This window comes from Stegostoma tigrinum, chromosome 7 (assembly GCF_030684315.1).
Source record: "Stegostoma tigrinum isolate sSteTig4 chromosome 7, sSteTig4.hap1, whole genome shotgun sequence".
NCBI lineage: Eukaryota > Metazoa > Chordata > Chondrichthyes > Orectolobiformes > Stegostomatidae > Stegostoma > Stegostoma tigrinum.
The window spans coordinates 62,648,137-62,661,204 of record NC_081360.1 but is presented as its reverse complement, the minus strand read 5'-3'; the positions used below and the strand labels follow the sequence as shown (position 1 = coordinate 62,661,204).

Sequence of the window (13,068 nt, the reverse complement as noted above, 5' to 3'; positions counted from 1 at the left end):
CTTCTTTTCTCTCCATCTTCGGTCCGCCTCCCCCTCTCTCCCTATTTATTCCAGAACCCTCACCCCATCCCCCTCTCTGATGAAGGGTCTAGGCCCGAAACGTCAGCTTTTGTGCTCCTGAGATGCTGCTTGGCCTGCTGTGTTCATCCAGCCTCACATTTTGTTGTCTTGGATTCTCCAGCATCTGCAGTTCCCGTTATCTCTGCTGAAGAGACTGTTGCAGCATCTGTGGAGAGAGAAGCTGAGTTAAATTGAGTTCTGATGAAAAGTTAAATCAGACTCAAAACATTAGCTCTGTTTCTCATTCCAGAGATGCCACTTGACCTGCTGAACACTTCCAGGATTTTCTGTTTTTATTTCAGATTTTCTGCATCTATAATACTTTGCTTTTAAGTCACCCTTGAAATGCTTAGCTGAAATCTCAAGGTTGTACCGTTTTGTTCTGCATAGTGCATACCTTTGCATGCACAAATCTGTCTATCCTATCAAATCATTTACTCACCTCAATTCGAGCAATGTTTCTTCCTCCATTCTTCAGGGAAAAAAATCCTAATCTACCCAAATTTTCCTCAATTTAACCTTTTCAGTCAACTTAATTTTTGAATCTGTGGCCAATGGCTCAGTGTTGCTGGTCCAAGAAAACTCCTCGTGTGCCTGCCATTTAGTTAAGCTTAAATAACACAGTGTGAAGCCAATTGAACACAGCAGCCCAAGCAGCATCAGAGGAACAGGAAAGTTTGATGTTTCGGTTCGGGACCCTTCGTCAGAAATCAGCAGTTTCAGTGCCAAAGAAAGTACAAGAGGGTTGCAGTGGGAGAGGGACGAACTGAGGTTTCTTCGGAGGGAGAAGGGTAACTTCTTTAAGGTAGGCATCTTTGGAAGAGGATTCACAGCGGGGTTAAAATTGTTGCAGCGATGGTAGGAACTGCCACTGCTAGAGAATCTGTGATTACATGGTGTGAAGCTGGATGAACACAGCAGGCCAAGCAGCATCAGAGGAGCAGGAAAGTTTGACGTTTTGGGTCGGGACCCTTCTTCAGAAAAGTTAAACTTGACCTTGTTTTTGTTTTTTGGGTTATTAAAACATCTGCATCACAGGTTGCTGCTGATAATGCTGCTGCCAGGGGCAAAGGGCAAATGTTAACTAATCAGTTTGAAAGATTATGAAATTAATAGTGACAAAATGATGTGAAATCAGAAATAAAAAGCAATATAGAGTGAATGATTAGCTTAGGAGCAGAAATTTAAAATTAGTATTAAATTACATCTTTTAAAAAGAAAATCACCAATGCCAACGAAAATCTGACAGACTGAAACTCCGCATTGGTATGAATTACTTTTCAATTCCAGAGAGATTGATCAATACCATAGAAAACTTATTGCATTAAGAGTATTTGCTTTCAGAATAAAGAGCACTTTCTTTGCGGAGCCCTTCATGTGCCACAAAAATACAACAGCTTCTTTGAATGCATTTCAATGGGGTGACAGTTAATGAGATGCTACTTAGGAAAATCCAATCAGTGCAACCTTTGGATGTTTAGCATAAACCATGTAAGATTTGTAAACAAAATTGGAGCCTGTGAGATTAAAGGCATTGTGTGGATACCAATTTGGCAAAGGCAAATTATACAATAGTGGTGAATGGTTGTTATTGAGACTAGAGGGAAGTATATTTCACCACAGCCCAGTATTAGACCCATTGCTGTTTAAGTTAATGAGTTGTCCCTGGGTTTACAACAACAACTTGATTACCATCTTTAACATAGTAAACAATTCTAAGATACTATGCATGGGCATTATGGGGTTACCTGCACCGAGTTACATAGGCAGAGAAAATTTCAAAGTTTTCTGATGAACAAATTCAGAAATATAGTAAACAGCAGAGATAATATAACATGCCGAGATGAACTACTGAAATGGGAGGTGCATTTTTTAAAAAAATGAAGCAGGAATAAGTCACTCAGCCCTTTGAACCTCCTCCACCATTCAATATGATTAATGCTGATTTGCTTCAATTCCAGCTTCTCAAATATTTGTTAATTCCCTTTGTATTGACCTTTTTTGAATAAACTCACTAATGAAGCCTTGTACCATGTAGATTTCCAAAGAGCACAACCTTTTGACTGAAGAAATTTTGCTTCTCCTCAATCCTAAATCACTGACTCCTTGTGTGACTGGTTCTCAACCCCTCCCTAGTTCTCGACCAGCCAGTAGAAAAAAAACCTTGCTGCATTTACTGTGCTGAGTCCCTTAAGAGTTTAGTATGTTTCAATTAGATCACCTGTTATTCTTCTGAATGTTGGGAAATATAAGCCCAGTCTACTTAATCTCTCGTCATATGACAGTCCCCTCATTCCTGGAATCCCGAGTAGCGAATATTTGATGTAACTCCTCTGAGGTTAGTGAACTGTGCACAGTGCCCCAGGTGAAATTTAATGCAGAACAGTATGTAAGTATAATTTTTTTGGAGAGGTGATAAAAAAGGTATTTTAAACAACATTGTGTTGCAAGTACTAAGAATCAGAGTGTGCATATTGAAATAGTAAATATTACACAAAATCTTGAGTAGATGCTGACTAAGTTCCAATGAAAAAATTGTAGCTAATGCCAGCTGCTACACTTTCAGCAGAATATTCCAGCCTTGGAGGGTAGAGAGGAAGTTTAGCAGAATGTACGTTGGATTAGAGACCTCAAATACATGATGAACCATGCAAAATTGGGATGATTCTTGTCAGGGGGAAGTGTTCGGGGCAGATCTGGTAAAGGTGTATAAAAAAAACATGTGAGAATTTGGTAAAGGTAACTAAACTGACCTCAAAAATGAGGTGATAAGGATTTAGACTTTCAGGGAAACACTTGACAGGGCGTTGGGGATAGATAGACAAGAGAGACTAATTATGCAGCTGTTTCAAAGAGATAGCACAGGCACAATAGACTAAATGATATCCTCTACAGAATTAATTTTAGTTTCTACAATTTTCAAAAACCTTATGATAATGTAGTAACTTTTTTTTGAGATTAGTGGTTAGAGTTTGGGTTGGATAGAAAATGGTTGCATTTCTGTAGAGAAAGGTTGTAGTTAATAACTGATTAAGTGTGGGGGGCCAGTTATTAACGTGGCCTCCAGACAGTGGTTTCACAGCCATTGTTAATCTGAACAAAGACATTGCAGAGTGTGTTGGAAGATCTAGATAAGACATGGAGTGGATAAGTCCCTGATATGTTACACAGAAAAATTGGGCTTACGTTTAAGCATGTGTTCAAAGACATGAATTTAGGGCTGTTGAGTGGAAGAAAAATTTTGATATTATAGGGTGTGATTTTCTGAGGTTTCACAACCAGAACAGAATTGAAGAAAGCTTTGGGTGCATTGCTTAAATGATCAAGTAAAGCCTTAAAATACTGTATTATTCTTGGTTTGACCTCATTTAGACTACTGCATGCATTTTTACTCAATTCACATGTTTACTGACATGGAAGGCCTTACAAACAGATCTGGAGGATGGCTTGTAGGTTAATACCTAACTTGAAGAGCCAATTATTATCATGAGCTTAGAGCAGAGTCTTTTTATTCTAGAATGGCATCAGCTTTGAAAAGATTTATAAAATGATGAAAATGTTAGATTTTTCTTGTGGGATATTTCAGTTAAATCAGTTGTCAAGGATTGGAGCAGGAATATAAATTTGTATTGGTACAAAACCAGGCATAATGGCATATAGTTAAGGAAACTTGTACAATTAAGAAAAATTAATGAAGAGATGATGGCTTAGTGGTATTATCACTGGATTGTTAATCCACAGACCCAGATAATGTTCTGGGGACCCGCGTTTGAATCCTGCTATGGCAGTTGGTGGAATTTGAATTCAACAAGTGTCTGGAATTAAGATTCTAATGAAGACCAAGAATCCATTGTTGATTGTCATAAACCCATCTGGTTCACTGATGTCCTTTAGGGAAGGAAACTGCCATCCTTACCTGGTCTGGCCTACATGTGACTTCAGACCCACAGCAATGTGATTGATTCTTAACTGCCCTCTGGGCAATTACGGATGGGGAACAAATGCTGCCTAGCCAGTGATGCCCTCATCCCATGAATGAATAAAAAAAATTGATTGCAAGATCTCAAAATGGAACTGCATGATTTCCTAATGCTGTAAATCCTCATTATGTAATAAAGGGATATACTATTAGGTCATGCATCTTTCAATCATTCTGATTTCCTGGAACTCGTTTGTTGATTATCAATTTTGGTACTGCTGGCAGAACTGTAATGAGGGGATACTCCGAAGCACCATATCTGATCTACAGTGGCGTATGAACAGTGAGGTAAGGATAATGTGATATGAAATTAAGTGTTCAAGCATATCTCTGTAATGAGCAAATTCAGCATAAATCAGTTGTTGGAACTGAGACATTTCTGGTTTAAAATTCAACTGTTCCCTATTATATAATGCTGGAGTAAAGATAAAATATGCTTTTAACTGAATGTATTGATTACATGAATCATACATAAATGATTCTCCCACTGTGACCCTTTCTATTACAGCGTCTAAGTTATGGTAATGTTTCACCAACTGTTAAAATACATTAACTTATTAATCTTGCCATGTCAGGCATGGGTGAAGTCAAACTTTTACCATATTACCTCATTAGTTGCGCATTCAGTTTCTCCGAACTGTTTGATGCTGAAAGAACAGAAGCTTAATACTTCTGGAACAATGTTTGTCATTTATCCCTCTCTGATTTCTTTTATAGAAAGAATTGTAGAAGATCATGAATCAGTGACTCAGTTCCAATCAACCTGGGGGATGGACAGTGACAGCAGACTATATTTCAGAAAAAATTATGCAAAATATGAATTCTTTAAAAGCCCTTCAGTAAGTGAAATTGCAAGAAAATTTAGCCAATGTCACGTTATTCAGATTTTTATCAATGCTGATATGGTTTGTTTTGCTGTGAAGTGTATTTGAAAGGAAAACAGGAATTTCCATTCTTGGATTGAAGGAGATGATTGAGTCTGTCATCATGTAATATTGTGCATATCAAAAAATTGTCTTTTGTTAAACCTTCCTCACCTGTTGCAAAAAAAAATCGAAAAGATGTTGACCAGCAATTACAATTGTTGCACTTTAGAATACAGATTTACTTTAGTGGTGAATATGGAGCAAAAATGGTTAGGAAGAATCATGCTGTGTGCTCAGTCAAAGTTCCTTTTTTGTGTAACACAAAATGGCTGAGTATTGTCACCAGGGTGGATCTGGTAAGCAGCTGAGATTTCCATTGTATGATCTGTCCACTGACCCGTCAAACCAGTATCTGAAAGGAAAAAAAGGTTGAGCTTCCCTTAAGAAAGGTCCAGACCCAAAATGTCAGCTTTCCTCCTCCTTTGATGCTGCCTGGCCTGCTGTGTTCATCCCCACACCTTGTTATCTCAGATTCCAGCTTCGGCAGTTCCTACTAGCTCTGAAAGGAAAAGCTGCTCTGATATCACCTAACAAGTTTAAACATAAACTCGCTGTTGTTTGTCACACATCATTAAAAGCCGCTGTCTATTTTATGATTCTTTTTAAAACTATTCAGCGTTTTAAATTCACAAGTTTCATTCGTTTTATTAAAGGTCTTTAAACTGAGCCTAAATTTTCCAATGTTTAAATCCACCAGAACTCAGCATTTTAGTTTGAGTCTTACATGACATCTAGTGCAGAAATAGAAACATCTGATTTGTATATGGAATGTCTACGTTTTATTGTGGAAAAATGTTGATGTACTGTACTGCAGTAACAGTTTGCACCACTTGAAGGCAAGAAGGAAACTTTTCAGCATAGATTTTACTTTTCAAATGTGCCCCAAGGAATGCAGGAAAATGACCACAAATTACAGGGCAACCAGGCAGAGAGGCCTATAATACTATGTTCTGACCTCCACCTCATTTTTCTCTCTGCCTTTCAAAACTTGCCACAGGAAAGCCATCGAGTTTGCCTGAATTTTTTCCTTATCAGTGTTGCCATCAGGGAATCTCAGCATGGTCATAGTACAGTAGTGATAATGGAAGATTTGCTGACGCACCACTTGAGGAAAGTTTTAAAACTTTGTTGTATTACCAGTGAAAATTTCTTGCAGCGTCAGAGTTTGAGCAAAGTATTGAAGCTAAAAATTACAGTTTTTTTACTGCAAATGTCATAATAATGTATAATGCTTGTGTTGTACTCTGCTGTTGAATATCCTATAACATTTTGACCTTTTTTTCTTGAGCAGTATTTTCCAGAGCACATGGTGTCTAGTTGCAGTGAGACAAATGGAAGCTTAAGTCATTCTCAGTTAATACAGGTGCGACAATTCATCTGTAAGCTATGTTTCTAAGATCAGAGGATTGAAAGTGTCTGTTATGTTAAGAATGTATACACTCTAGTTCTTCACTAAATAACAAAGCATACTGGTGCTAATTATCCGCTTCGTTGCTGGCACCTAGACACCAGGAAGACCGACCAAACTCAAAGTACATTCTGTCTGATTTTATGTGAACCTGCTTACTTGCCAAGAATCAGCATTTCAGTGCTGATCATTATTCTGACAAAGAAAAATTGCTTATCAGTGGACCTTGCTGCCTTATCTTCAGTTCTTGGAGAGAATTTACATTTCAGTATGTTTCTTAAAATGGCCAATTGGAGTGGATAAGAGGTTGAAAGGCCGGTTACATCTGTCTACCTTACCTCCGTGGTCTGCCAACCCTGCATTGCCCCTGTTTTTAATCTTGATAACAATGGAATTTGACCACCTAGCATTTACTGCTGAAACTTTAAGGAGATACTTGAAGAGAAAAAAAAGTTATCCTTGCTGTTCAGGATGGCCACAGAGTAATAGGCTGGATGGTTGAAGCAAACTGAAACTGGGAACCTGTCATCTGGTAGATCAGATGATGAATGGCTAAGCTCAGCTATGCAGCAGGTTCACAAATTTGTGATCTTTGAACTGAGGGAGTGAAGATGGAAGTCATATGAGAGTGATAGGAGATTCTGTGAAAACTTGTGAGGAAGAGCCATAAAATAATTGGCACGTTGGAAGATCAAATTATACGCAACTTGGCATGAAAGCATAGGGAAGTGAGTTTGACAGATTTAAAGGAAAATAGTTGGAGATGACCTCAAATAAATAAGCTCATAGAAGTAAAAGGCATATGGTATACATGGCTGGCAAAACTGAGAAGATGGTAGCAGTTCACCTGGGCTTGTGTAGAGGAGAAAACTTACTAGAGGGAAGAAGAGTGAAAGGCTGCATTACTGAGATTTTTGAAGCCTATTGGAGAATTTGGGAAAGGAAGAGACTGGGGGCGGGGATATTGGAAGGAGTTAGGTGGCTATAATAGGCTTGGGTTTGACTTGGGAGCCGAAATGTTCATATAAATGAGCAGATGAAATTCCAGTGGGTCAGGCATGATAGAGAATCAGGGATGTCTCGTTTGTAAGCAGAGAACAGAGTTGAACTAATATGAAAGTGAAAATAAATTTTGAGGGCCAGTGAATTGACTTGGAGCATCCAAAAACTAATGTCCAGGCAAAGGTAACTCCAAGCAAATTTCTGTCCAGGCCCAACATAGTTTAGTCAACTTCATGACATGTACATTAATGTTGTTTTACTTGTTTCCTCTCCTGACTTTCAATACTAAACATAAAATTTTGAAATTTCTATTTAGAATTTCTTGAATTCAAGCACGTATCCTGAGGTTCACGGTTACCTTCATGCTAGAGAACAAGGAAAAAAGACGTGGAAGAAATGTTACTTTGTCTTGAGAAGATCTGGGTTATACTTTTCGACAAAGGGAACATCTAAGGTAAAGTATTATCGTTGAACTAATGGTGTGGAGGTGCCAGTGTTGGACTGGGGTGGACAAGGTCAGAAATCACACGATACCAAGTTATAATTCAACAGGTTCATATAAGCTTTTGGAGCCTTTCTCCTTCTTCAGGTGTTAGTGTTACCTGAAGAAGGAGTGAGGCTTAGAAAGCTTGTGCTTCCTAATAAACTTGTTGGGCTGTAACCTGTTGTTGTCTGATTTCTGCTGTTGAACTAATACCAGATTAAAAAGAAAAAAAAATCTATGACTAATTTTTATTAGTCATGACTTGGAAACACCATGTTTGGTGTATTTTTAAGGAAAGTATTAGATTGCTGTAACTACAGAGAAATTCAGAATTTATTAGTTGACAATTGTGTTGAACTTAAGCTCGTGCACATTTATATTGAAATAAATGTTACTGTAGAAGCAAATTTAGGTCAGTGGAAACATAATTTTGCTATAATAATAGTAAGCATGCCCAACTTTTGTTTCTTTTATCCCCTTCTTCCCAAATCCATTATTATAACACACTTTATTTCTAATTGTCTATTTGCATTTTAAGAAAATCTGCTTTTCCTTTATGTCTGATATTTGTGTCTACATTTTAAAAGTTTGATTTGTACGGTTTTGATTTCTGTGTGGCTTATTTCCAGTTTTAAAAAATACTGTGGTTGGCTCCAAGACCTTATCTGTTGACTCTTCATGGCTCTGGAATGTAAATATTTAACGTTTTCATGTCAGAAAGGAAATGAGGTCAAATTTTAACTGTAATTTTCAAGCATTAGGGAATTGCTAGAGTTAATAGAGGAATACAAATGATGACCAGTTTAGATAATATAGACAATAAAAAGACTTCCCATTGGCAGATACTGTAGGGAGAAACAGATACAGATCTTTTGGTAAGTCATGAGATGTGAGGAAAAATTCTCTCATGCAGCAAGTGCGAAATTAACTGTACAGAGGCTGGTATCCCACAAGTGACCCTTTTATTTTCATGTGCACTGTACGTCGGCTGTGGCCAGCCAGCTCAGGATCAGTTCCTGGAGTAAGGAGATTCTGAATCCTCTGTTTATATCTATCACCCAGGGCTCCCTATTTGGCCCAGGATAACAAGCACAATCAAGGAGCCACCTGGTTCAGGTCACTTAGTACTGACTGTCCGCAAAGTTGGAACCTGAGATGATGAGTGATTTTAAAGAAAAAAGATGGGCACTTACTCAAGCTTCAGGGATTCAAAAATAGAGTGGACTGTTGCGACTGACTGACTGCTGTACCGAAAGCTGACATGGACTCAGATGATGGCCTCCTGTGCCGTAGTGACAGTGTGGCTGGATTTTTTTTTCTGGGTAGGCCCAATGTCCCATGACTGAAACAGAAAAAGGCCACTGCTGGTAGTTGTAATACATTTTCTGCAGTGAAGCAATAGAGAATTAGTGGCTGTGGTGCTGGGTAAGGCTGATGGCGGGCACTGACACCATGGTTAAAGAGCTGTGCCCACTCTAATCGAGTTGCTGCCTGAAGCCTACACTGGAGCATTGCTCCGCTCTCCCAGCATGAGGAGGATTGTTGGTGATCACAGCATGGGTTTTGAAGGCTGGAAGGAAGAGGCGCTTCTTGCCTTGGCAGAGAAAGATCCCAGTTCACTCAATAATTCAGTGGTGATTCCCTGCACGCTGTCCACCGGGTTCTTTGGAAAAGATGAGAAGACTTCTTCCTCAGATAGAGAAGGCGGAGACCGCTGCTTAACCAAGTAAGCTTGGACGGAAGTCAGAAAGAATTGTTTTCCAGGACACATGGCTACAGTGCCCTAAGCATGAGAATGACGCTTGATCTGCCAAGGTGAGTACTTTATCCCTAAACCTTTTGAGTTCAGAAATGGCAACGTGTGAGGGTGTGGTTGCTGGGTGAGGGAAAATGCCAATCGATCAGTCACAATGTAGTCAGGCTGCAAGACCTTCTGTAAGAGGAATGTGTGGATTTCTGTCACTGGGTGCTTGTTTGTCAAACTTGACCTTTGCAAAGTCATTTTAGATTGGTTACATTTGAGTAACCACCAAACCCCTGCCCAGTGCACCACCAACCCTGCCCCCATCCAAAGATGCTCAGAGAGTTCATATTGCCAGTGCAATGGCCGAGACCAATTTTAAGTATCATTTGATGCCATTTTTACACTCCTGGAAGATGAGATTTTGGAATTGGCAGGACAGCTATTCCATTGTGGATGGTGAGGCAAGCATGTGAAAGAGGGTGAGTACCCTTTTGAAAAAGGCACAGAGAGCCTTGTTGAGCACAGGTTTTGTGCTTTGTCCTCTGTGATACATGAATTGATCTGAACATTTGATTCTGAAGGTATGTCTTTGAAAGTCTAAAACCCTTTAATCTTTCTTTCTGTTCTATCTTTCACAGGTCAGCCACAAAACCAGAGAATTGCTGACTTACGGGAGCAGTTGTACACTTGTGAAGCAATGTGGACATCAAAGGATACAGCATCACATCATTGCTGGCATCCATCATTAGTGCAAATACTCCTGCACAGTGGGTATCAGCCATGATTGAATGGCAGAGCAGACTTGATGGGTTGAATGGCCTGTATTCTGCTCCTATGCCTTATGGTCTTGTGGTGTCAATTCACACTTCAATTTCGGGGTCACAAACTGGTGAGAACATTGCGTACATACATAAGCAGCTGTCATTAGCATCGAAGGGTACTGACACACAGAAGGCTGAGAGAGAGTAGTCCCTTGCTGGCTGACTGACACCTCCTCACCACCCGCAAGCCTAGACTGATGATGTAACTCTGGGAGCTTAGATTAAGATGACATGTACAGGATGTACAGCATAAGGTGCGTAAAGCCTTGATGGAAATTCCAGAGGCCTTATTCTGCTGGCTCATGTCATGGAGGGGTCTAATCAGGCCATGAATGCTGCTTTTTCCCTTCTGTCTGCACGCATGGCCTCCTTCATCAAGTGACTGGCAATTCTTCTGCAGAATGGGATCCAGTGGACCATTGTGCACTGATATGCACTCCATTTCCCTATCCATGAGTTCTATGTAGTAGGGGCTGGGCAAGAGGAAGATGAGGCAACATTCCCAGCTCTGATCTACTCTGATAATCACAATATTTACACATGACTGGGCCAGTTAAGACTTCGTTCAATGGAAAACCCCAGGATGTTGATGGTGGGGAATTTGCCTTTGTGCTGAATGTTGAGGAATGTTGAGGAATGTTGGTTGCAGATAGAGATGACTTGGCACTTGTGCGCCTGATTGTTACTTGCCTCTTACCATCCTGATCCAGATTGTTGTACAGGTCTTGTTTTACTTCTTAATACTGCTGTGAGCACGCTCATACTGTAAAATGTGCTATTTTGTTTTAGAAAAAGGAAAGTCCAGCACTTTAAATAAAACAGATTAGTGTTTTGTTAATTAACTTGCCAGGGATGTGAGGATTTCATGACTGATTCTTTGCATCACAAAACCTCTTGTTTTCCATTATATGATGTTTCAAATTCTCAAGAATTTAATAAATAAACAGTTCAGAGTAATATACTGAGTTGATATTAGTCAGATTAAAAAATAATATGGGTTTTAATTAATACAGCTCAAGATGATTCTTCAAATGGAAAGACATTTGGGTGTAACAGAAAGAACCAGAAAAATGCATTCCCTCTATGGATCTGAAATTAGAGTCTAGCAATAGCTCAAAAAACAAAGTCCAAACTGAGGAGACCCTTTTGAGTGCCAAATAGAGCCAGCCAATTGGAGTGTAAAAGTTGGTGCATAAATGCAGGTTCTGCATGACCCAAGATCATATCAATTATTCCCACTCCCGTGTGAAACAAAACCATTTTGTTTCAAAACTGTTAATATGCATGGCTTTGCTGGGTGCTGCTTGTTCTATGCTCATTCGAGATTATCTAAATAGAACATATCATGGTTATGAAACATTGAAGTTATTGCTTGTAAAAGCTGAAATATTTTGATAATTTCAATATAGTACCGCACAGTTTGTGCAATAAATATCTTCACTATGTATAAATCGTAAGCCTTGCAGCCATTTAATTTTCAAGTTCTTCTTAGAACTAGCCAGGTGCTTCCTATGTCCGTTTTAATAAGCTGTATTAAATTGTACCTCGATTTCAAATGATTAAAACATAGTCTATTTCCTAATGAATTGACTTTATTAATTTGATTTATAAGTGAAGTTTTTAGTGTTGCCTTGTTTTGCCGATCTGAACAATTTGGAAATATTGAGCATCATGTCAATCAAACTCCCCAAAAGCCTTATCCAACTTCACCCTTAGCTGTTTGAATAATAGTGCCTTGGATTTTTGTGTAGCCATGAAGTGATGGCTTACATTGCTGACCTTCTGATCTCTGGAATGGATTTCCCCATTTTGAAGAAGGGTCACGATTCTGAGGAAAGGTCAATAGACCCAGAACGTAACTCTGATACATTTCTTCACAGATACTGCCACACCTCCTGAACTTTTCCAGCAACTTCTGTTTTTGTACCTGATTGTCGGCATCTGCAGACCTTTCAGATTTTCCCTTTTTGGTGTTGGTTTGAATGTGGATCCAAACAGGGGAAGGTAATGGCCTAGTGGTATTATCACTGGATTGTTAATCCATGGAGACCCAGGTAATGTTCTGGGAACCAGGGTTTGAATCCCGCTGTGGCAAATGGAGGAATTTGAATTCAATAAATATCTGGAATTAAGAATCTAATGATGACCACGAATCCATTGCCGAATGATGGGATCAGCGAAGGGGGAACCCATCTGGTTCATTAGTGCACTTTAGGGAAGGAAACTGCCATCCTTACCTGATCTGGCCTACGTGTGACTTCAAACAGACAGCAATGTGGTTGACTCTGAACTGCCCTCTGGCCATTTAGGGATGGGCAATAAATGCTGCCTGGTCAGTGATGCCCTCAACCCTTGAATGAATAAAGGGGAGGGAAAAATAAGACATCTCCAGGAATCCACCAATGGTGATGCCATTAAACAACAAAATATATTGACCCTTCACATTTGTAATGGACTAATGCAGATTACTCAATATCAGTTTGGGGCTTGCACATGCGATTAATGTAGATGGGTTTAAGTCATCATTGGATAAGCATATGGACGTACATGGAATAGTGTAGGTTAGATGGGCTTGAGATCAGTATGACAGGTCGGCACAACATCGAGGGCCGAAGGGCCTGTACTGTGCTGTAATGTTCTATGT

General features: G+C 39.4%; 1 protein-coding gene across 5 annotated transcripts in view; it reads left to right on the top strand.

Annotated features, from left to right (window-relative positions):
• Positions 1–13,068, top strand: part of LOC125454168 (growth factor receptor-bound protein 14-like) — a 113,415-nt gene that overhangs the window by 43,984 nt on the left and 56,363 nt on the right. For all 5 annotated transcript variants that reach the window (XR_007247940.2, XR_007247941.2, XM_048534656.2 and 2 more), the window contains exons 3-5: positions 4,757–4,878; positions 6,257–6,328; positions 7,692–7,829. Coding sequence is in view for 3 of the 5 variants with exons in the window: in XM_048534656.2 (XP_048390613.1) it covers positions 4,757–4,878; positions 6,257–6,328; positions 7,692–7,829 (332 nt within the window). In the remaining 2 variants the exon portion in view is untranslated. The remainder of the gene's footprint in view (positions 1–4,756; positions 4,879–6,256; positions 6,329–7,691; positions 7,830–13,068) is intronic.